Here is a 25,788-nt window from a genome sequence, read left to right as displayed (position 1 = left end):
AAGCAAGGGAATAGCTCAGAAAAATAAAAATGTCTAGGAAAAGAAAGAAAAAAAGTTAGGTGAAAAAAACTGTATTTAAAATGAGTTTGTATTTTCAACTTTTTATTTATTTTTTATTTTTACATGCAAACTTTCATGTAATTAATTATTTCTAATTTCTTCTTTCTTTGCTCATTGCCTTGTTCTCGTGTCTTAAAAAGAAAATTAAAAGACAAAAGGTAGGGAAAACTATAATTATAGTGACAATGGCTACATATTGACTAAAATAAAATATTTCTTTTGCAAGATTTGTTTTTTAACCAATTTTTGTGTCATTTTCTTGCTAAATTTGGGGTAATTTCTTTTGGTTGCTCATTGCCTTTTTTTTTAAGACATCAAGCCAATTTGCTCATGTTTAAAAGGAACTCCATGACATCGCTCAGTAAGCAACCCATATACTTACAAATCCTTGTAACATCTTTTTGTGTGATTAAAAGCCTTTTTGTTGCTTCACTGTTTGTTAAATCAGGCTCCTGATGGAGGTGTTGTCAGGGTTTCTTCTGCAACAGCTGATGGTGTTCTTGAAGGCCCGTATTGTTTCTGTGGCATAAAAAGCCCCCAAATTACCCAGGGAGCAAGCCAAACAATGAAAACTCTTTGCAAAACATAAAAAAATGCATGTTTAAAAATGGAAGACAAGCTTTTCTTATTTTTGACAGGCAGATGTTGGTGAGATTTTTCTGACAGCTGATGATGATATGCAGTGCTGCCTGTCATCATTAAAAGTTGTCTGTTGGGAAATGGAAGCAGCATTTCAGGCACTCTGAATTCATTTATCACAGACTAACCATGACAATACAGTTCTGTTTATTTAACAGTGGCAGTCACAATGAGCTGTTTGTTTCAAGCATGACACAGAAACTGCTGTCAGTATGATATAACATGGCCACGCAAATAAGCCAACAAGATATCACAATACCAATCAGGTTTTCTATCTAAACATAATAAAAAATAAATCTGTTTTAAGATGTGATTGTGCACATCTGGACATGGTCCTTTTGTACCAGAGTCCCAAAACTATGTCAAACCTATCTGGTTTTTATTGACTTTTGTAAGGACAGAATGCCTCTTTAAAGCAATAGAATATTTTGGGAAATACATTTATTTGTTTTCTATCCAAGAGGGAAATGAAAAATGTGGTGGCTGGGAACTGTGGATGGGGAAGGACCCACAAGCAAACACTCAGACAGGATTGAGAAGTAACAGATAATGTATTTAATTAGAATATTGTAATGGAAGGGAATGGTAGTGGGGGAAGGGAGCCGGGGACCATGTGGGCATGGATGGCAGGTGAGGTTGACGATGGTGCAGGCAGCGTTGGCAGGTGAGGTTGGTGAGCTGGAGGGTGGTGAAGATCCCGAGGTGGTGGCTGAACACAAAGGTGAGGGGCTGGGTGGTGAGGCGCTGGAGCATGGAGACAAGAGGCACTGGAGAAAACACAAAAGGCGCAATGAGCAAAAATCCAAGAAGCACAAGAGCAAATCAAAAGAAGGCACAAAGTGAATCTCAAACTGAGGATGACTGCAGATGAGGCGCAGGTGAGAGAGTGTGCCCAGAGCTCCAGCACCCGGAAGCCATGCCCAGCCCCTGCAACACAGACAGACAGAACAGACAACCCAAGCATACACACAGTACAGTACATACAGACAGTCCCAAACACTCACAAACAGTCACAATGATCACAAACACCACAGAAATGATCCTTACTCGCCTGGAAGTTGGAGGTGATTAGGCGACAGAAGAAAACTATGGAGCTGTGTGCTTCTGAAAACCATGGATATATTATGGGTGTTTCATAAGTATCATTTCAGTGTACCTTTTCTTTTTACTTTAAGTGCCAAAATCATTTTTATGGAAATTTGTCAGTATATATCAAAGTGAAGTGCTGAATGTTTATTGCAGGGATATGAGATAAGCATAGGTATATATCAACAGCAGCTGGCTTCAATGTATCCAAACAAAAATGAAACATAATAACATAAATAAGGGTGACAAAAAAGAAATGTTAAAAAAACACACATATAGAAATTTGTAAAATAAGTGAGTGAATAGTGTTCAGTGTAGTTAAACTGCATCTAAGGCCTTGTCCACATGTACACGGGTATTTTCAGAAACATTGCTTTTTCGTGAAGCTGTCCAGCAGAGTTTCAGGAGCGGGACCACACCTCAACTGTGCCTCTTTTGGCTTAAATACCCTCCTAACCTTCACTGGGGCATCTGGCACTGGGATGTCAGTGCCCCCTACCATTCATCTACAACACCCGCGGCAGCCAGCCTTGACAGAGGCTCTTGCCTTTGCCTCCCAACCCGTATCGTCCGGGGCCATTGGCACCGGGATGCCATGACTTTTCCCTCTCATCCTGTGCATGATGTAGGTCCTTCTGGTCTCTGTTCTTATCATTTTCCGTTGCAGCGGGCATCACCTGCCTTCTCCCTGGCCACAGCTAATCTTCCCATCTGCCATCCCAACACTTTCATCTCCCGTCCCTCTCCTGTTCCCTCCAATCTTTGTAATCAGATTGTCTACACCAGCCTCCTGGGGGCAGATTTCTTGAAGAACACCCACAGAATTTGTATATACTTTCTCCCTCTTTAGGGATGTTCTGTGTTCCTGTTACCCTGCCTGTAAACAGGAAATGGACGACTACTTGGCAATCATTATCAATCTGGCCCTCTGCTTTGGTGGCAATGGTTTTTACCAACCATTTTACCATTTTACCAACAATCATGTCCACTTTATACAGAAGCCGCAGCCTGTCTTCAACAGTTTAATGAAGACATTTACTGGGGCAGTCTGGACAATGAAATTTACTGCCACATCTTTGCTATTTGTGCAGCCCTGCAATGCTCCCTATGTGCTGTTCCCTCTCACCCAGCCTCGTCTTGCTCAATTCCCACCCACGCCAAGCCTCGCCCACCCTCAGCACGACTCACATCCTTCTCCCATTTGTCAGCGGCAGCCCCTCTGGCGCCCAGCCCTCCAAAGCCGGTATCTCCCTCTCCTGCCATCTTTCCTGCAACCGGTGGCATAGACAAAAAAGGCAGGCCCATTATGTACCACGGGGGTCGAGCTATCTGCAACAACTTCAGTGATGCTGGTTGCAACATGTCACAGTGCCGCTTTCTCCATTTCTGCTCCTTCTGGGGAGGAGGCCATGCACGCGTGACTTTCCACATCAGACCCCTCGGCATCGCAACCAGAAAGAAATGCTGGATCTCTCAGCTTCCCATGGTTGCACCATCCCTAGCATTAACAGCCTGATCCCAAGCAAAGACTTTTCCCTCCACTACGCTATTGTCAACCATCCCATAGCCCTCATCAACTGTGCCAAGAAAGGGTCCTGGCTCTCTAAAGTGGACATCACCAGTACTTCCAAGGTTCTCCCCATTCTCCCTTTGGCTGTAAAACTCTTCGACATCTTGTCGGAAGCCCTTTGCTGGATCCTGTCGAACACCCACAACCTTCTGTTCCTTGATGTCACCCCTCCCTCTTTACTGGTGGCTTCTGGTCTCACTGCACTCACATCAGTTTTCTCCAACCTTGGCATCCCTTTGTCCGCGGAGAAAACCACATCCCTTGAGTTCCTCGGTGTCAGTCTCAATACAGAACTGTTTCAGGCCTCACTTCCAACTGAAAAGCTCAGTCACATCAGCCTTTTGATCTTGAATTTTCTCCTTGCCTCGAGCTGCACCAAACATCAGGGGCCTCATGTACAAAGGGTGCGTACGCACAAAAACGTGGCGTACGCTCTTTCTCACGGCAAAGTTCAGATGTATCAAGAGTGAAATGACCGTGGAAATGTGCGGTGCCTCACGCCAACTTCATAGCTGGCGTACGCATGTTTCTACAGCCGTTGATACTTTGGCGACACTCAGAGGTGATCCTGGGAAACATAAAATAAACACGTGTAACCAATCCGTCCTCTGAATGATGACTTAATGATGTGCACATCAGAGACACATGAACAATTAACACCAGTGAACAATTAACACACACACACACAAACATACGTGTCTCCAATTACATGAGTGGATATAAAAGCGTGCGCAAAGTGGTGCAAAAAGTACCGCTGAAAACAATGGCAGCTTTAGCAGCATTAGAGGACATTGCAAATGGTGCAATTAGAAGAGAGTGTGTGTTTCGAGACAGAGACGATGTACTGGCACACGATGACGACTGGCACATCAGCCGCTTTAGGTTCCCGAGGGCAATCCTCGTGGAACTGTGCGCAGAGCTGCGGCCGGCCTTGGAGCGCAACACAGCCAGGAGCCATGCGCTGCCTGTGCCCATACAGGTGCTGACCACACTGGGGTTCCTGGCAACCGGGGCATTCCAGAGGGAGCTGGCCGACCGATCGGGACTGTGCCAGTCGACCCTCAGCCGAGCCATGCCAGCCGTATGGGACGGAATTATCCGCATGTCAGCCAGATATATCAAATTCCCATACCATGCAGCTGAACAGGTCAACATTAAAGCGCAATTTGCAGCGAGAGCCGGTTTTCCTAATGTAATCGGAGCTATTGACTGCACACACATTGCTATAAAAGCGCCGTCACATGATGAATTTGTAGACGTGAAGAGGAACCACTTACATGCCGTCAATGTACAGATCATATGTGATGCGCAAATGCAGTTAACCAACATTGTGGCGAGGTGGCCTGGTTCAACGCACGATTCACGCATTCTGAGTAACAGCATGGTTGGGAATAGACTACAAGCTGGCACTGTGCGCGATGGGTGGCTTCTTGGTAAATAAATTTGTCGTGTAATTATCCTAATATTAGTCCCTGTGATGCGCATTGAGCATGTGCGCCCCCAAATCATATCCCGTCTTCACCGCATCATTACAGCGGTTAGAGTTAGTGACTTGCTGTGTTTTGCTGGTTAAACTACAGTTTCAGATCTTTCTAACAAGCCCCTATTTGTCACTGTGCGCAACGTACTCATGTTAATAACCCCGTGCGTAAAGTGTGCGTAAAGACTTATCAGCCTCACCTTCTCCCCGGCGCACTTCTGCACTAATTTGCAACAATAGTGTGTGATCCGTGTAAGTGTATAAACTTAATGAATGGAAGCTTAAAATCCCGTCTTACTCGTCTTTTGTTTCTTATTTTCTGATCGTGCAGGTGCAGGGCTTATTTAAATATGATTTGCTTATTTAAATGGGGGCGTGGACAGGGAGTGGTCGGGTACTCCAACATGTGCGCTCAATTCCACGCTGATTGGGATGTACAAAGGGAATGTGCTTGGATTCATGCGTGCGCCCAGATTCATACATCAGGATTTTTTTGTGCGTACGACGTTTTCTGGATTTGAGCGTACGCCATGTTTCAGTAGGAAATCCACGCAAGTCTTTGTACATGAGGCTCCAGCTCCTTTCCCTCCTGGGCCACCTCAATTTTGCACTCTGCATCATTCCCCAGGGGTGGGCCTTCATAACTCACCTGTTATCTATCACTTCTTCTGTCACATGGCTCTTGACCTCCATCTCTCTTGACACATCAAGCCGTGCCGGGCTCCACTTCTGGCTATATCTCCTTGGCAACTGGAATAGGATCTCCTTCTATGACGACCACCTGACTCACCCTCATGACATCAACCTGTTCAATGACACAGCTCCATCTGCTGGTTTTGGGGGCTTTTACAAAAGAAAATGGTTTGTAGACGAATTGCCCACAGAGCTGGAAAGAAAATACCAGGTCACTTTATCTGCTCTCTACAAGATCTACCCCATTACAGTCATTGCCACCTTTTGGGGCCACGAGTGGTGCCGCAAATCTGTCCTCATCTACTCAGACAATCTCGCAGTCGTTGATATCATAAACAAAGGTTGCTCCAACTCCCCATCTATCATGCCGTTCTTGTGTCAGCTAACCTGGCACTCCTTCACACACCAGTACATTCTCTGCACAGCTCACGCTCCAGGCCACTTCAATGCTATCGCTGACTCACTCTCTCGTTTCTCTTTTCAGAAGTTCAGAAGCTTGGCCCCTTATGCAGACAAACACCAAATTCCGGTTCCTCCATATTCGGCCTTGACTTTCAACATTTAAATCTGGCTCTTATGCCCCTGATCATGGAATCCCAGAACTCCAGAACACCCCTGCAACCCTCTCATCATATTGGTCTGCTTGGAATTGTTTCCACCACTTTCACAACAGGCATAATATAACTTTTCCATTGCTTGATTTCATTACCATAACCTGTTTTATCACCCAGGCCCATTCTGCCATGAGAATCAAAACCCAGACCATCAAAGTCTACCTCAGCGGCATTTCGTTTACCTCCAAGCTCCAAACCAGCTGTCCCGGCCCAGCTCATGGTCACCCCCAGATCCCCTCACTGCTCAGAAGCCTCACACGCCAAGAGCCAGCCCAAAGTCCTTGCTTCATTCCTGCATTCCTTACGTAACCCAAACTCTAGAAGCCATCTTCATTCTCGCCTTCTACAGTTTTCTCAATTCTCAGAATTCACTGCTGCGACCCTTTGCTAAGATCCACGTTGGCATGCCTGCCTTTCAGACCTTTCCTTTTTCTCAAACAACACCGACGTACCAAAGCACATCCCAGTATGATCCTCTGCTTGCCTCTGAAGCCCCAAAATTTTCTTCTTTGAAACAGAAGCAGGAAAGTTTGAGTGTTGAAGTAATGAGTCCCAAAATGTGGAAGTCCGGTAGCCTTTTTGCACTTTTGGTTCCCTCTGCGGTAAAATGCCTTAAATAAGGTCTGTGGTTAACACAGGCTAAAGATCCCACTTGCCCGGCTTTACAGCTTTACAGAGTCGCACTGGAACTTGAAGATTTATCTGTTTATAATATTTTTCGATCGATTCGATAAAAACTTATTTCAACAAGTTTTTACAGTGTTTGTAGTTGTGACGTTTAAGTTGTGCGACCACAATGTAGTCGTGTTTAGCCTAACAATTGCTTTTTGCTTCTGATTACATGTACGCCTCAAAACACACAAAATTGGTGTTCATCTGTGAAGATTATCATGCTTAACAAAAAGTGTAAGTATCATAAACTCGTTTTCATCACAGAGCATATTTTTGGCGATAACCAAAAATCCCATTCATAAAGCCCATAAGGTTTTTTGCAAGGGAAACCAGTGTGATGCTATCTTCCTGGTTGGCCTACAAAAACACTTCATCTCTTCACCACTCTATTTGTATTTTCTCATCTCTGTGACAGATAAAGACACTGAAACTGTGATAAAAGGTGGTATAGAGTCATTATAATTATCAAAACAGCATTTTCACTGTCTATTTCTTCTGAAAATCCCGCACAGCACGTGGAAAAAAACAAAGGCGAGCCACCGTTTCTCTTGTTGTGCCGCAGCTGACAAGCAGCTGGGACATGCCTGATTAGCGCTGCTCACAAGGACAGAGTGTGTGTAACTTCACTTCAGTCTCCCCTGTGATGCGCAGTGGTAATGATTTCATGCTCCTGATTGGCCATCGCCTTAGAGGTTACATCACCACCTGTTGCTTTGGCATGTGCTTAACAGCCTACCTTTTGACATGGACAGTGTTTTTAAAAAAGAAAAAAATTACAGGATTTAAAAAATCTGGGGTAAGAAAATATGTTTTTTTTTTTTAAATACACGTGTACCTGTGGACTAGGCCGAAACGTCGGGCCTTTACGTTGTCTGGAATGCTTTTAGAATAAATTCACTGCTAAAGTGGGTGATTTTCTAAAGTTTTAAGCAGGACATGACAATGAAAGTAACCACCATTGTGCATGAGTGGGTGGGGAAGTATTCCTCCACCTGAGCAGCATTGCTAACCCAACCAGAAGGGAGTCAAAGGCTAAAGTGCGCCGTTTTTTCTGTAGTGAGTTGCGTCTCCCTCTCCATGACCCCAAACAGATCCACCAGGGGGTCTGGTTCTGATCTGATGTTAAACATCTGAGAGAGCGTGTAAAAGATTTCCCTCCAGTGTGTCAGTATGGGCTAACCTCAGAGTACATGGAGATTTTGGATAATTTTGCTTTTGAATCATGAGCTTTGTGTTCTACTTTGAACTGAGTTAAGCAGTGTAGTTTCAGTATGTTAGTCCAAGTATCCTCTGATACTAAGTTGCTGTTGGTTTTCTGTCCACTAGATGTCAGTGCTGCAGTGCTTTTCAGCTTTTTTTCTGCTGCTACAGCGACGCACTGACAATCCACCTGACCACCATTGACAGGCCATTGTGGGCCTCAGTCACATCTGGATCTCTCCTTTGCCACACATACTTATCCTTACCCCTGTATCTCTTTCCTCTTTTCCTTTTTACTTTAGATTTCAGTTCTCCTTCTCTAACATCCTTTTCCAGCTCTATCACTTCCCACTTTTCCATCCATCTGGTCCCTTTTCTCCGTCTTATCTCTCATTATTCTTCTCAGTCATCCTATCTACTTTGCATTTCCTTAAAATCTCTCTTCATTTCTCTCTCGCTGTCTTTAGTCTGACTGTAGCTACTTTGTTCATTTTGCTGTTGCTTTGATCCTGGGACAATATTGAGGCTGATGTAGAGTATGTTAATGTATAGTCATGTTATAACATCTGCCTCAACCAGTGGCATGTCAAGACTTTTTTTTTTTTTTTTACTGCGGTGGCCCAAGTGGGGCACTGACTTATGCAGGTTTGGTATGAAGCACGAGTGCTGCTGCAGGCACATGGGTTGTAGCAGCTTTACCATTTTTGTCTCCACTACCCAAATTTCTTTTAATTACTAACAACTGCAGTGTCTTACATTCCTGTTTATAATTTAGTTTCAAAGATAATTAGACCTACCAATCACAACACAACAGAGTGAAACCACGCAAATATAAGATAAAGATTCCATACTTTATGAAAGAAGTTGTTTCTCCAAAAGTAAATAGCGATATAAAGTGCCAAAAATGAAAATAAAACCTGTGCAAACAAACTTCTTAACAGTTGTATCAGTTTATCTGTATGTAAAATTAGTCCGGCTTGACACTTCTCTGGCACATTACTGCCCCTCGGGTTTCAGACTAAATTGCATATTTATATGGAAATTCAGTTTACTGGTCAAAGAGTTTAAATTGATTGGACAGATAGCCAATCATAGTGGGGTAGCACATCAGATTTCAGGGGCCAAAGTCAAATCCATCAGGTGGATACAATAGATGTAAATGAAAATAAAAATAAAGACTAATAGATTCAAAACTACTACTATCTAGAATATGAGGCAGTAATACGACAAGACAAGCTTCCTGACATAGAAACACACACACACACACACAAAATAAATCACTGGGTCAAAACTGAACCAATTGGGTCAATGTGTTTATTTTACTTGGTACTCATTATTAGAAAGCTATCCAAGACAAGAGGTTGTTTTAATGTAGTGTTACTGTTATTATTTATAATACTGTCATTTGCCCAAAACTTAAATGTGGCCAGAAGGGCTGCAATTAACCATTTATTTATTGTCAATAATCTGCTGGTTATTTTATTGGTTAATTGACTAGTTGTTTGGTATATTAAATGTGATGAAAAATGTGTTTTCCAAAAATTTGTTTTTCCAAATGTCTTGTTTTGTCCGTAATCCAGAAAAATTCAACTTACTGTCGCAAAGGAGAAAAATAGAATAAAATCGTAGTTGAGAAAATGGAATTGGACATTTATTTAAACTTTTCTTAAAAAAAAACAACTTAAAATGATTTATTAGTGTCAGATCAGTTGGCAACTCATTTAAAAGATAATAAATACAGCACCAATGAAAAATGTGTGAAATATATTGTCACAGTCAACTCTTTTTTAAAAAAATGTAAGTGACTGTTAGTTCATATAATATATATCCTTTGCTATTTTGAACATCTACTACACATTGTTTTGTTCAACTATTAATACATATGTAAGAGTTTTTAAGATGTTAGACAGCTGGTCAGAATAACTGATTTAAAATAACATATTTGTTTGGGTAAATAACATAACAACTACTACAACAACAACAACAACAACAACAACAACAACAACAACAATACTACTACTACTACTACTACTATTACTACTACTACTACTAATAATAATAATAATTGTAAAAAGGTAAAACATTATTATTATTTAAAAAAAAAAATCCATGAGTGCAGGCCTAAGTTAATTGTGTTTCATCAGCACTTTAGTGAACCAGAATAAGTCATTTCTGACCCAGTGATTACAGTGTGTTGATGTACACACGGAAGTGGCAAATCTGAAGGCAACAAGACAGAAAACTTACTGATAGATAAATACTTATTACCCCCATGACTCAAAAATACACAGCATTTCATGGATTATCTCTTTGTCTAACCAAAAACACATCCACTTCCTTCCTGTATCCTTCAACACTGCTAACACAAACACAGTACTGACATCTAGTGGATGCTGTCAGTGTTACCATTCAAATCTGAGACAGGCAGACTCAGCAGCAGAAGTCGGATAAAGGGCTTTTATTTGTAAGTATGCACTAAGCCAGTATGCCAAACCTCTACTGGCACTGAGGTTTTAGCCTTAATGTGACAACATTAAAAAGGAAAACAGTTTTCTTGTACGACATTCGGATGCCTTTTAAAAGCTGTTTAACCCCTTGAAACCTGATTAAATGGGTTTGATTTCATTCAAAAACATGGGTGAAAAAGTAGTGAGCAACTTAGCGAGACATGCCCTGCACACTGAAATAAATTAGTAAAGGAGGGTGACAAAGGGTGAGAAGAAAACCCTGAAAATTATTTTGTTTTTTTAAAGGGGGAAATTTAAAAAAAAGAAAAAAAGGAAAATTGGCCAAAGACCTATATTCAGAATTATTATAATTAAAAATGTAAGTTATCCTAAAGAAAAAAAATAGATTTTTTTTTTAAACCCTGAAAATTATTTTATTAAACTGGGGAATTAAAAAAAAGGAAAATTGCACGAAGACCTATATTTGTAATTCTTATAATTAAAAATTTAAATAAAGAAAAAAGTGATTTTTTTTTTCAATTTCCAGCAATATTTTGGGTTCATTTTCTTGTGCTGTCTCTCTCTTTCTTTCTCTCTCTCTCTTGCTCTCTTTTTTTAACCCCTCTCTTCTCTTTTTTGTGTGCTTATTTTCAAGTAATTTTCTTTTAACGTTTTACTGAGTTCTTGCTAACTTTGTGCCATGTCTTTTTAAGTTGCTCATACACTTTCGAGCCATGATTTTCGAAAAAATCTAATCAATTTGCTCAGGTTTAAAAGGGTTAATTTGTCAGTATGCACCAATCTGACATGCCGAACCACCACTGGCACTGGTATGGACCTTAATACATAAATCAGGTTTTAGTCATGATGTGACCACGTTAATCACAATTTTTTACTTTCCATCTAGCACATTCAGGCCACTCTTTCAAGCTCTACTATTGCAGCAATCGCTTGTAAATGCAGTCAAATTTAAGGAAAAAAGAGCCCTGGATCCAGATATGAACTTGGCATCAACAGAAACTGTGAGCTGAAGTGTTGGAATTGGTACTGAGAGAGAAATTGTTGGATCAGTGCTATTCTAATGGCAGGGTAAGGGTTTGCAGCAGGTTCACTGTTAGTAAAGGCAAACAAAACCAAAAGCAATCACACAAGTGGAGCAAAAACAAGCGAGAAACAACATCAGGAGCAGCAAAGTTGCAAAGGAGAGTTTCTGGGCAGGCAGAGAGTTTATACTGAGAGGGTTAATGAAGGGCAGGTGTGCACACAGGTGGAGGAGCAGGACACAGGGAGGGGCGGAAACACTGAGCTCAGAAAATACTGAGAAAAAGAAATCACACTCATTTTATCACAAAGAAAAATAATTCAAAACTCAAACATCTTCAGTTTACAGTGATGTAACACAGGAAAAGAAGCAGATCCTCAAATTTAAGAGAGCCGGAATAAATGACATAAATCAGGGAGAACTGACCCACCTTCTTTACATGAGGGCCACTTTTGCAAAATGACAGCAGGGCAGGGGTCAGCAGCAGCCCCATTTATTTCTAGGATTTTAGAACATTTTTGGATTTAAGGCTGTTTCTCGTCTTTCAGGACGTTTCTAAGATTTCAGGACATTTCTTAGATTTCAGGACACTTCATGATTTAAGGACATTTCTAGGATTTTAGGCGATACACTGTTGTCCAGAAATGCAACACCTTCAGAATAATTGCATTTCTACAACTTGGTAACTGCAGTTCAGTCCATCAGTTCCAACAGTTATGATAACACTGTACTCATACTAATCAACTAATTTCTACAATGAAGTCAGATGGAGCAAGAAACATTATCAGTGTGACAATTAGATCTATAAAAGTGACAGCCAAATCTACAGAAATAAGATCCGGTTTGTGTGAAATCGTAAAATTTTAAAGTAAGTAAGTAAATCACATGAAACACATCCTTTGCTTCTTATTCAAGAGATCAGAAAATGGTGATAATGAATAAGTTACACCTGAAGTGACATTAACTCATTACCTCCACTGTGTTCTATTTAACAACAAAAGTAAAGAGTACAGAGCAGATTTAGCACTGTGGTGTCATCACTGACTTCTTCATTTCCTTTTTTATCTGCTTTATGTTAAAATGAGTTCCCTGCATGTTTTTTGGTGATACTGAAAATATCTCTGGGTCCAGAGGTGAGTACTAGGAGTATTACTGTTAGTGTTTGAGATGAGCAGAAAAGTGCTCTAGGAGCAGATCTTTCAATACCAGAGGTTAGATATTACCTTTCCTCCAGGAGGCACCCGGCGGTCGAGATAACGAGGCTGATTGATGCTTGTGGTGAAGGGTCAGCTTATCCTTCATCGTGGGACCAATGTCTGTGCCGGGGGAACTGTGGAGAGCCGAGCACTGTGAGCCGAGGCTGAGAAAGAGCGAAGATATTTTTATATTTCTTTAATGTTTACACCTCAATCTGTTAGGTTTATTGAAAATTATGTAATGGAGTGCACGTGAGTGGCGCTATAGTGGTCCTGGGACCAAACGTTTTATTGAATTTGACATTGTTTTTTTCAGTATATCCACAGCTTGTTAAGGTGGCAAAAATGTGTAAATAAGTGGATGTGGGGGAGTCAGTGTAACAGGGACTTAAGAGCTTTTTGATATATGGATGCTGCTCCTGCTTTTCTGTTAGCGCCCTAGAGGCAGCAGGTGGTGCGTCTCCACCCTGCCCGGACTGACCCACTTTGACTGAAAACCCATCTGGTAGATTTTTACACCTGCTGAGGTGCAACAAAGAGCCACCACAGTTGTGCTGATTGGAGCTGCAGTCACATGAAATTTTATCTGGCGAAACTTGCCCGCTGAGGGAAAAAAGCAGGATACTTGGGTGAGATGGCTGCAGAACTGCATGAGTCTTTTAGAAGAACAGACAACAACAATGGTTGTTTTTAGTGACCAGTGGCTGCTTTTCAGCAGCTTTTGTGAAGCTGAATGTGGGCGTTACTATCACTGCTTTTCCAAAGGCTTTTTGTGTCAATTTTAGCAAGTAATTGCTGCTTCTACAATGGCTCTTGTGCGGTTGAATGTGAAGGTTTTTCAGAGTCCCACCCTCAATTTTTCCATTGAGTTTTGTGCTGCTTAATGTGAGACTTTTTATCAACCTGTTGCTGCATTTCCAGTGACTTTTGTGACACCAAATGCCACTATCTTATAGAGATTCATCGTTACTTTTCCGATGGCTTTTGTGCCATTAAAAATAAGTTTATTGTTTATCGTAATCTTTTGCTGCTTTTTAAGTGCATTTTGTGCCATTGAATGTTGACCTTTTTTATCCATCGCTTTTGTTCCAGCGGCTTTTGTGCTGCTGAACGTAAATGTTTATCGTCCCATCGCCATTTTCCCAATAGATTTTGTGTTGTTGAACGTGTTGTTTTTCAGGGTTCCTTCACTACTTTTTCAGCCCCTTTTTTTCATATTGAACATAGGTGTTTTTTAGGCTCCTGTCGTTGCTTTTCTATTAGTCTTTTGTGACCAAGCATTGCTGTCTAGCAATCCATTACTGCTTCTCCTGTGGCTTTTGTGCCACTGAACATCGCTGTCTTTAGTGATCCATTGCTGCTTTTCTAGTGGCTTTTGTATGGCAGAATGTGAAAGTTTTTTTTAGGGACACATTTCTACTTTTCCAGCAGCTTTTGTGCCTTTAAACATGGGTGACTTATACCGACCTTTTACAGCTTTTCAAGTGGCTTTTGTGTCACCGAATATTGCTGTATTTTAGCGATCCATTGCCACTTTTCCAGCAGCTGTTGCTGCTCTTCAAGAGGCTTTTGTGCTGCTGAACGTGAATGTTGTTTTTAGTTCCATTGCCATTTCACCAACAGCTTTTGTGTTGTTGAATGTGGGTGTTTTTACAGGGTCTGGTTAATAATTTTTCAGTGATTTTTGTGCCACTGAACATGGGTAGTTAAAGCAACTTATTGCTTCTTTTCCAGTTGCTTTTGTGCCGCCCAGTGTCACTATCTTTTAGCGGTTCATTGCTGCTTTCCAAGTGCCTTTTGTGCAATGGAACATGGTTGGTTTATAATAGCCTGTTACTGCTTTTCCAGTGGCTTTTGTGCCACAGAACATCGCCGTATCTTAGCAATCCTTTTCTGGCGGCTTTTGCTGCTGTTCCAGTGGCTTTCGTGCTGCTAATCATGAATGTTGTTCATCATCTCCTTGCAACTTTCCCAACAGCTTTTATATTGTTGAACCTGGATGTTTTTTTCAGGGTCTCACTATTACTTTTCAGCAGCTTTCATGTTGTTGAACTTGGTGTTTTTTTAGGTCATTGTTTTTCCACTGGCTTTTGTGCCACAGAACATCGCTGTCTTTAAGTGATCCATCATTGCTCCTCCAGTGGCTTTTGTGCTGTTGAACATGGGTATTTTTAGGGCACCATCATTTTCCATCTGCTTTCATGCCACTGAAGGTCGTTGTCTTTTAGCAATTAGTGGCTTCTGGTCGGCTGATTTTTTTACGGTCCCATCCCCACTTTTTAGTGTCTATTGTGCCATGGAACATGGGTTGTGTATATGGACGTTTTTTTTTTTATGGACCTTTTGCTGCTTATCCAGGGTCAAGGGCCATCCTCACTTTTACAGCAGCTTTTGTGCCACTGAAAATGTATGGTGTTTAGTGGCCTTTGGTCGCTTTTCCAGTGGCTTCTATGCCAGCAAACGTCATTGTCTTTTAGCAATCCATTGCTGCATCTCTAGTGGATTTTTATACCCTTGAACAAAGATGATCTTCAGCATCTAATCATCACTTTTCCAACTGCTTTTGTGCTGTTGAATGTGGGTGTGTTTTTTTAAGAGCATCATTGCTGCTTTTTGATTAAAATCTCATTTAAAGCTATACTCAAGAATTCATTTCCAAAGTGCTGCACAGCATTTCGTTTTTGGTTAATGGCTGTGCTGTAATTACATTCATTATTAATTATCCTCGAAAATATAGAGAATTCTAAGTGTTATCAATAACTCACAAAGGACATGAGTTACTTCCCTTCCTTGAAGGAGAGCCATTAATTTTGCATTATCATTCATTTGTTGAAGAAGGTGTCACTGGCAGATATGATGCACGGGAACAAAAGAAAACACACTTATCTTTTCTCTCTGGATTGTTTTCTCTTCGTCCTGCACCATGTTCAATGTAAAGAGCCAAAGATAGAAAGTGAAAACAAAAAGCAGCATATGGAGGCACAAGAAAGATAAAGAAACAGAAACGGTATTATTAAAAGATGTCAGCGAGTTGGATGGACCAGTGGAAGAATTCAGGAGAACTGAATTTAGTTGGAAGAGAGCAAAAGATTGTTTTTCTTTAATCACTGTTTATGAGAAGAGAGAGAAACACTGCTTACCACCATTTCAGAGAGAGAAAGAGGCAGAGGGATAGATTATCAGTATTTCAGTGGAAAGAAAGAGACAGTTTTATCACTGGTTCAGATAGAGGAAGTTTATCAGTGCTTCAAAATACACAAAAACATATATATCTGTTGACAGAAAAAGATGTTTTCAAAATGAAAGGGAAGGCAGAGGGAGAGGTTTTGAATTTTTTAAAGCACTTTATTAAAGCTGGTCGTGCATGAGCAGTCACATTAGGAAAGAATGAATGCACACGACAGATAAAACAATTTCCATCTAAAATTCACAAGAAAACAAGGAAAAGGCAAAAAAGGGCTTAAAAGCAAGTGATAGAGTGTAATCAGCATTCAGTTTAATTATCTTTCCAACTTTCCAACTTTCCAGTTCAACTGGAACACACCAAGCCCTGGCCACTTGTAATCTGATCACCTGAGACACATGTTAATACTAGGAATAAACAGGCTCATCGATGTGGTAACAAACACTACATCGCCTCCTGTGGTGAAATGTAACAGACCGCATCTACTCAAGTATTGTACTTAAGCACAAATTTGAGGGACTTGTACTTTACTTAAGTATATTTTTTTCATGTAATTTTATAATTTTACTCCATTACATTTCAGTGGGAAATTTGTCCGTTTTCTTAACTGCATTCATTTGACATCTTTAGTTACTTTACATATTACGATTTTTGAATGAAAAACATAGAGTTTATAAAATGAGCTTTTTCATGAATTAAATGATCAAACACTTTCTACAAGTACAACTGCAATGATGAGTTGATTAATCAGTCAGTCGATGACAGAACAATATTGCCAAGTACTCTGATAAACATTTAATTCTTTTTCTATTTTTTGAAAAAATGTCTTAAATTATTTTGAGTTTGGGGTGTGTTTTCCCATTTTTAAAATAATAACATTTTGTTTTTACAATTATTTTTAAAATCATTTAAAAAAAAAAAAAATAATTTAGTGTTTTGGAGGTGTTTTTTCTATATTTAAAATAATAATAATTTGAGTTTTGGGGGTGTTTCTTCTATTTTTTTAATATATAATTTTGAGTTTTTTGATGTTTATTTTGTTTTATTTTATTTTATTAACTGGGTTTTCCCCTATTATTTTAACATCATTTTGAGGTTTGGGGGTGTTTTTTTCAATTGTTTTGACATAATTGTGAGTTTTTAGATTTTTATGCATTTGGCAATTCTACTTTTAACACTTTAAGTACTTTTTACTAAATATACTTACTTACTTCTACTTTTCAATTCAAGGCTTTTACTTAACAGGGCTTCGTTTGTTTGTTTGTTTGGTTTTTTTTACAATGTGCTTTTAGTGCTTTTACTTAAGTAAAGGAGCTGAATACTTCCTCCACCAGTGCCTGCCTCTCAGGTTCGCTGTGATCCCTCAATGTAAATATTAATGCTGTCAATCAAACAGCACAGCTGTTGTCATTAACCTGCATTCATGTTTACGATGTCGCGATCATCAAACAGATATTGATTAATCAGCACCACAGAACAGAAGCTTGGGCATGACTGCAGGTTATCATGTCGTATTTATGAGCTATAGTCGGATCACAGTTTTCTCTCTGGTTCTGTTGTCAGACAACAGAAAAATATGTAAAAGTGAACAACTAAACTGTGGATTCAGACGGATTAAAACACAGTACAGGTGATGACAGAGAGCAGGAGGGGTCAGATTTAATGAGCTGGGACTTTGTCTCTCTGTCTCTCTTTGGGTCGCTTTAATAACCACCTAATTTGACTAACTCAGTTTTGCTAAAGCCTCATATTAACCCCAGTTGAACTTTTTTGCACAAAACAAGGATTTTATCCACTCTGTCCAACCGAGTAATTGTGTTATGGAGTTCTGCAGCCACTATGGAGAAAAGGAATACATTCATTGAACAATAACTACGTAAGCATAATTACATGCTCATTATGATAATATTATGATCTAATATCCTGTAGTGTGTGGAGAACTCCAGCCTGCTCCAAACTTGTCAAATAGCACCACTCTGTCAGTGCTTTCGACGTATGAGTGTGACGTTAAAGGTCACCTTTATGTCCAACTGGAACATGGTTGGATGGCTTCAGATGAGAACGCACCCAGACAGAAATGGTAACGTTGTTATAATACACCAGTGAATAGCCGGTATAGCTGGTACCGGGGGACTTCCATATACAAAGCGTACGGGTGGTGTCACTTGACAACGCAGCTGGACAGAAACGGTCGTGCATGCAAGAAATGTTGAAGGACGGCGTAAGGTAATAACACTGCTGGTAAAAATGTAATATAAGGAGCACAAGTGCGCTTATAGGGTGGACAGGTTGAAAGGTGGATGGGTCCCAGAAAAACAATTGACTTTCGTGTGGGGGTCCGAGGTGGTTTATCATGTGGATGTGAGATTTGGTATGATGAAGGAAGAAGAAAAAAATCCTATGCCTAATTCTAACCTTCGTGGCAGTCTCTGCTATTGCATAAACATAATGGTCATGCTGCTTCATTCCACCATGTGCATTTATTGACATTACTGTAACTGCATTCTGCAGCATATACAGCTAACCTAAAATGTCAAAAATCAATGTGGAAGGTCACTGACGGTCATGTGATGAGAACATATTGAGAACTTTGAGGATTGGCAGTACTCAAATGAATCTTGGAGGATTTCTTTCTTTCTATTTTGGACGCATTTTCCTTTATTTGGTTTCACTTAGTAAGAACACTCACATAGTCTTCTTAAGTACTTGTCTTCCAAATTTTGAGGTTAATTTCCAAAGCCTCATTGAAAAGTTTTTATGTGAAATATTTTATATATGCTATCATGCCAGTTCTCTATAGATGGGGCATTCGGCTGAAGCTATTTCTTTTCTTTTCTTTCTTCTTTTAAAAGGTCATACCATTTAAATATAGTTGTTTGTCCAAAATATAGTCACTAATGCTTTATGAATCTCATTCCAAAAAGCATTTACTTTTGGACTTTTGGTCTCAGAGAGTTTAATACAATAATTAATGGAATTTGTTCAACCTGTCTCAATGACTTTGTCCATATTTTTTAAATTTTTTTTTCCCTTCATGAATTTTACATAAAAATGTATGTAAAAACTACCAACTAGTTCTCTGTAGTGATCATGAAAGAAATCAAGAGTCTGTATTATTATTATTATGGTAGACAGTGACTGTTAGTGTGTGTTGTTTTGCCCAAAATTGTTGCTCTCCACACACAAGAAGAACAAAAATGTCACATATACAGTATCCTTACATATCATTATATGATGAGTCTTTTACATTTTCAACATCTGTTAAGATTAGAAAAATCTTTCTGTGCTGGCCGGGTTTAAGGTTGGGGTTAGGTTAACCCTTTACATGTGAAAGGCATGTGAAAGCGGCACAAGACAAGTGATGCTGCTTCAGATTTCATTCAAACCTTTGAACCCTGAGAAAATTGGTGCAATTTCTTTAAAAACATAAAAAAGGTATATTAGAATTATTAGATTTAGAATATGTAGATATATATTTTTAAAGCTATGGAAAATGTGTAGGGAAAAAAAGAAAAAAGCAAGGGAAATATACTACATTTAGAATTGTAATATTGCATATTTAAAGTATGTTGTAGAATTCTATAATTTTTAAGCACTTTTTGCTAAGTTCATTTAAAAAAAATCAGTTAATTTTCTTTTCTTTGTAATTCGTGGTTCTTCCCATGTTTTTTTTTTTGAAAGAAATCAAATCATTTAATTTGCTAGGTAACAGTTGGTTGTGGTTGGGTTAGTCTCCAGGAAAAGAATGTAAGTAAATTTAATGTCCTTTGAAATTATGGAAACATGACTGTGTGTGTTTTCCTGGAGAATTTTCCTTGTACACACATTCTCTCTGTCAGTCAATGGACATCAAATACATCAGCAGCAAAGTAATGACAATCAATTTCACAGTTACTGACTTTACAACAAGCTGCCTCCAGACAACAACCTGCTTATAGCTTGTTGCTATTTGTTCAATGATCAACCAACTAACACACACACCACACACACACACACACACACACACACACACACACACACACACACACACACACACACACACACACACGCACACACACACACACACACCTACACTCCATACAGGTCTCTTAAAAAAATAAATGTATGTAGTATGTAAACTGGTAAAAAGCATAATGAAGCTGTTTAATCATAAAGAGAGAGCGTTACAGAGAGACATAGGACCGGATTTATAAATGATATGTGGAAATAACACACATGCACTCTACACCACATACGAATTCATGAAAACAGAACATGACGTGAGAATGTGGGCACTTCAGACCAGCACATGCACAGTTTTCTCGTGCTGAGGGTGAAATGAGAAAGTAGACAAGAAAAGTGAGGTCAAAGACATCCTCCAAGGATAAAAATAATTTGTAGAAGCTTTTCATCATTTTTATCCAGGAGGATCGTTGTGCCAATCAAAGGCACATTACCCAGTATAATTAGTGTGAATAGGCACACGTGCACACGAAGCAAAGCACAGTTTCACTTTATGATGTTGCAGCAGCGAGGCTGCTATACAATACAAGAGCAGATGTCTCTAGCTATTTATAGGGCCCATATCATCAATTCAATTTTATGTTCATGTAACAGTGATATTTCAATCACCATTACAAAACATCAGAAATGTAATTGAAGATTTACTTTACGGCAATTTTCCAAAGACTCTCACAATATAGGATACAGTTTTAAAGAATGATCATAAGCACTGACTGACTGATAAATCTTTGTAGTCATTTTGTATCTCTTCACAGTTATTTTGTGTCTCTTTGTAGTCATTATGTGTCTCTTAGTAGTTAATTTGCCTCTATTTGTGATTGTTTTACCCCTTTTCGTATCTGTACTCTTTTTGTGTCTCACTGCAGCTGTTTTAAATCTCTCTGTAGTCATTTTGTGTCCTTGTGGTTATTTTATTTTATTTTTTTCTGGCCTTTTTGAGACTCTTTCTGGTTGATTTCCGTGTCTTTGTGTGAGGTAGGCCCTTTAAGCAATCCATCCATTGAAAAAATATTTATGGTTTTTTGCATCCTTCATATATGTGGCCCCTGGTCTCAGGTTCTGGCTAGAGTAAGCAGTCTTTCTCACTTGGTAGCTCAAGAAATATGGCTATGCACCTTCACTTGATCTGTCCTTATTGAACTGCCTCACAGACTTTTAGCTGAACCGACAGAGTTTTATGCATCTGGCCCTCGGGAGGAATGAGGTGAGCGAGGCAAAAATAAAAGTGAGTTATTGACAGAAAGAGATGGTGAGGAGAGAGAGACTTAGAGGATGAATGAGTGGAAGAGTGGCATACAGTCGAGAGAGAGAGTGTGAGAGAGAGAGACCTCAATCTGTAACCAGACACCATAGAAATCACAGTCTGAGCTGTGACTCCACATGAACCTCTACTTTCCTTCCACATAATTGGCTTGTAAAACTAAAGAGAGGTCTGGAGGTCACTTCAAAAACTTCATTATCATCAAAGCAGATGGAACCCACCCCAACATCCACTGTGTGTTTTCAAAGTGGTATTCATGACATCAGAAAGGAGGCAGAAAGAACCTCCATTTCTCTATGGTGTTGCAGTTTTTTTAGGGGGCAGAGCAGTTGGATGCATTATGCAAGAGGCGGGTGATGAACCCTCACAAGAGGGCGCCTGAATTGAGATGAGACACTCCATGACCTGTTTTAGCAGAGCATGCATTATACAGCACCGGTCCTTCAACTTGTTCTTTGTCTGAGCTACTGTAGCATTTTTTACAGTTGAAAACATCAGAAAAATCTTACTGTTTCCCACTGGGGAATCAGTCCAACTCTCATCTGTGCTGCTGCAACTCCACTGCACCCCCCACCCGTGTCCCAAAATACTCGCCTCAATCACAACAACTCATCCAGAAAGCTGCATCCTCCCCAAATATTCCCGTGTCACCCAGTTCTCCTAAATTCCCCTCTCCTGGCTCACTGCAGTGCCTCGCATCGAATTTGGAAAGCTGATGTTGGCCACGGTTCAGTCCCACATCCCTGCTGACGCTCTGCACTCACAAGGTTCAGGTTTATTTTTAAAGCATGTTCAGTACAAATGCAGCCCAAAGTGCTTTTGCAAATGAAAACAGAAATGCACAATTAACCCTTTGAAACCTGAAGCAACATCACCTTTCACAAGGAGTTTAAGTTTGAATCCTGAGCAAATTGGTACAATTCTTTTAAAAAACATGGGGGAAAGGCAATGAGTGATTCTGTAAGAAATTATTGCAAATTGCTAGATATTAGTAAATTTAGACATTTATTTTTTAAAAAGCTAGGGGAAAACTATAACTGTTACTATATTTATCATATATTATCATAATAACATAATTATTATAATGTTTGAGCCCCTTTAAAAAGTCTTGTTTGCCTTGTTGTTCTTTTTAGTTTTTACTAATTTTAAGGGTAATTTCTTTTTATTTTTGATTAATATCTTTCTAATTTTTCGGTCATTTCTTCTTTAATTGCCATTGCCGTATGTGTTTTTTTCTTTTTCTTTTCTTTTATAAAGCTAATTTGCTCCTTTTTTCAACGGCTTAAATGTAAAACAAAAAAATCACAAACATTTGATTTGTCAGGTAGACAATTCAAAAAATAAGATCATTTTATTTTGAAGGTGAACAAGCTAATCCTCCCCTTATCATGTCCCTTGGCTTTGGAGTGGCAATAACACATAACAGTGACCTTTACAGCCACATTAACATTTTCAAAACTGTTGTAGATCATTACCTGCATTTCACTGCAGGAAATCTTAGCCAAGTGGCCAGGTTGCGATGCACACGTGCTGTTTGGGTAAGCAGTGCGGCTAGTTTGCTGACATCTTTTTTTGAGTAACAGTAACAAGGCAAAGATGCTCCGCTGTTTGAGGTGAAATGTGTCATTCGGCTGAGTTTCACTGGCTCTTAGGTCTGTTGCTCAATCTAGAGGCTGTACTTCTGCATTTTTATATTGCCCGCCACCCATGCCAATACAAAAACCATGGAAGTGGATCAAGAGACAGACCCGCCCCTCTATCTCTCTCTCAAACTCTGACCAAACTCTGATCAAACAGTAAAACTAAGAAGCCCTGATCCAGTATAAATCAAGATTCTGTTACTGAGTTGCCTATTTCAAAAACCTGAAGAGCATCTTGGCAAGAAATGTCCCGCAATCTGTAAAACATGATTAAAAGGTGATGAGGAAACTATCTGAAAATTAGCCTAGGGGGATTTTTTTGTGGGCCCCAGCCCATTGGTCATATCAAACCCTGACTTTTAAAAAATAAAGCTTATGACAAGGAGTGAGTTTGGGAAAAATCACCAACTTGATTGAATGTTTTAAAAAGTTACCACCATCCTACTCTAATCTTAAATAAGTGTTTTAGCAGCTTAAGAACGTGTGACACTGCCAGTAACTGTGACACAAACAAAATTTATATTTATATTTATTATAAATATATACAAACACATTTTGTGGCTGACAGATTTGCAAGAATAAATGGCACCTAAAGGCTTCCTCTGATGGAAGAATAAGTCCTGATATACATATTTTTACTGGAGCTGACAGCAGCATGACAAATATAAAGGAGAGAGGCAACCTAGATCATTGACAAAGAATAAAGGAAACACTCACAGGTATAATCTTTTAAGAAATCCCCTCTGCCTGTCTTCTTAGCTGTATTTACCTTCATTTTCCTTATTTCTTTTGCTTGTTCCTCTCTGTTCGAGTTCATTCAGGGGTTACACTCTGCTTCTGAACTTACACACCACACTGCTGGTTGTGTGAAATGATGATGGAAAATTGAATTTCTCCAGTGATGAAATCATTGTAAGAAAATGTGAGCAGTGCACTCTCTCCTTTTAGCCCTTTAGGATCTACCATTACGTAAAATGGAGCATCAGGTCAAACAGTTAGCAGAGAGTAGCGGTTAGGAATAAAATCTTATTGCATTTATCTGTTTGACAGCAGCCACATGTTGCAGGGCAGGCAGCTCAACTGCCAGAAGGAAATTTTGTGTCTGCAAATATGTTACATATTCATGTTTCATACGTATCAATCAAAGTTTTTATCAATGTTAATGTGACATTTGTTGACATTGTCATCAGGAGGTTGAGGGGATAGTGGATGGCCTGACACCCTAGCAAGACGTCTACTGAGCTACAGAACACAGTTGGAGACCAACAAACAACAAAAAAACAGTGGTGATTGAGTGAGTTTTTCCAGTGGCTTATTAATCACCAGACATTGGTGTTTTGTAGCAGACCGTCAGGGCCGGCTATTGGCATAGGCGATATAGGCGGTCGCCTAGGGCGCCATCTGCTGGAGGGGTGCCGCCACGCCGCCAGTCCCCCTTGGCCTCGAGGGAAAATAATAATAAAATAATAATTTTCTATGCTCACTGGCGCCCTCACTTAGTCTTTTCTGTCTAGAAAAAAATATATATATTAACATTACAAATAAATAAACAGTGACATGTTCCTAAATTATGTGTGAGCATATGATGTGTCGTTATTGGGTGCGGAGATGCGGGTTAGGGTTAGGGCGCCTAGGGTACCAAATTGGGTAGAGCCGGCCCTGCAGACCGTGACTGTTTTTCCAGTGGGAATAGTGCCAAAAAAGAAGTCATTTTTCACAGAGACACTGCTGAATTTCCAGCGCACATTTTGCCACCAAAGTCAGGCATTTAAGCCAAAAAATGCTCTTTTCCTGTTGGCATCATCATAATCAAATGGTTTTTTGCCGAAACCTAACTACACATAACATAGCATTGTTGAAATATAGTTTCACTGTATCTTACATAAAAACATGCAAATCTGTGTGTCTCTAACATGTTGTCATCCCAACGTGTTACATGTTGTTGCTTTGCAGTGGACTTCCATGTCTACATATTATGAGTTAGTTATTCTTTTGTGTATGATATTTATGTTTATGGCGCTACTGCGATTGGACATGGTGAGATGACATGGCACATAGTTATGTTTAGGCAACAAAAGCACATGGCCCATCCACCTCTCCTCCTGCCAATCCTATAGGCGCCCTCATGCTGATTATATTATGTCGTTACTGGCAGTGTTTAAATCTGGTTCTTTTTCGGGAGTTTTTCCTGGGGTGATATGAGGGTCCAAGGGCAGAGGGGTGTCGTACACTGTAAAGCCCTCTGAGGCAAACCATGTTTTGTGATAATGGGTTCTATAAATAAAATTGATTTGACTTGACTTGACTTGACTTGATACTGTCCTGGTGTGTTTCATGTGCACACGACAAATTCCGTTCATTTGCATTCTAAAGTGATGCTGTCCAGCAACGATTCATTCACACATGAAAGGTGTCTTTTAGCATTGCGCACTTATGCCAAAAGCACTGACAAAGTGCCAGTTTTTTTTACAAGTTTTGAATAAGAACGGGCTGGTATCTCTGGTTTGCAGAAGCCTACAACTTTTTCTTTCCAATTCTTTGGGCAATTGGGTTGAGGACATGGGGTAAGTACATATACATCAAACTAAACTGTTGTCAAACTGCCAAAAGGCATCTAAGAAACTGATTATCCAACACTCATGCCCGCTCAACATGTTCAACAGTCATCACATATTGCTGCTTTGCGATGGACTCTTTTGTGTCTGTCTGCACTTGCTTATGTTTAGGCAACAAAAGCAAATGCTAAAAAAACATGGGGACGTCAACAAATGTGGCTGGCACAGATGGTTAGGATTAGAGGAAGGAGGCACATGGTAAGGTGAAGAAAAATAAAGATGAATCAGATCCGAAGAGGACAATGGACTCCCACATGAAAGTTTGGGGTTTGTTGGATCCATCCACTGCCCGTCCTGACAGCCCTACAGACACCTTCATGCTACTTATATCACTCTGTGACTCACAGCATTTCAACCTGACGCTGTATCATGTAGACTTGACAGTTT

At 39.8% G+C, this 25,788-nt stretch overlaps 1 protein-coding gene across 1 annotated transcript; it reads left to right on the top strand.

The window, feature by feature from the left end:
• Positions 1-5,400: 5,400 nt before the first annotated feature.
• Positions 5,401-6,093, top strand: LOC121942854 (uncharacterized). The gene has a single exon (XM_042486143.2). It carries the CDS (start codon positions 5,401-5,403, stop codon positions 6,091-6,093), a length of 693 nt encoding a protein of 230 aa, XP_042342077.2.
• The last annotated feature ends 19,695 nt before the right edge of the window (positions 6,094-25,788 follow it).

This window comes from Plectropomus leopardus, chromosome 6 (assembly GCF_026936395.1).
Source record: "Plectropomus leopardus strain MGB_pleo_1.0 chromosome 6, ASM2693639v1, whole genome shotgun sequence".
Taxonomy (NCBI): Eukaryota; Metazoa; Chordata; class Actinopteri; order Perciformes; family Serranidae; genus Plectropomus; species Plectropomus leopardus.
This window is presented reverse-complemented; position numbering and strand designations above follow the sequence as displayed.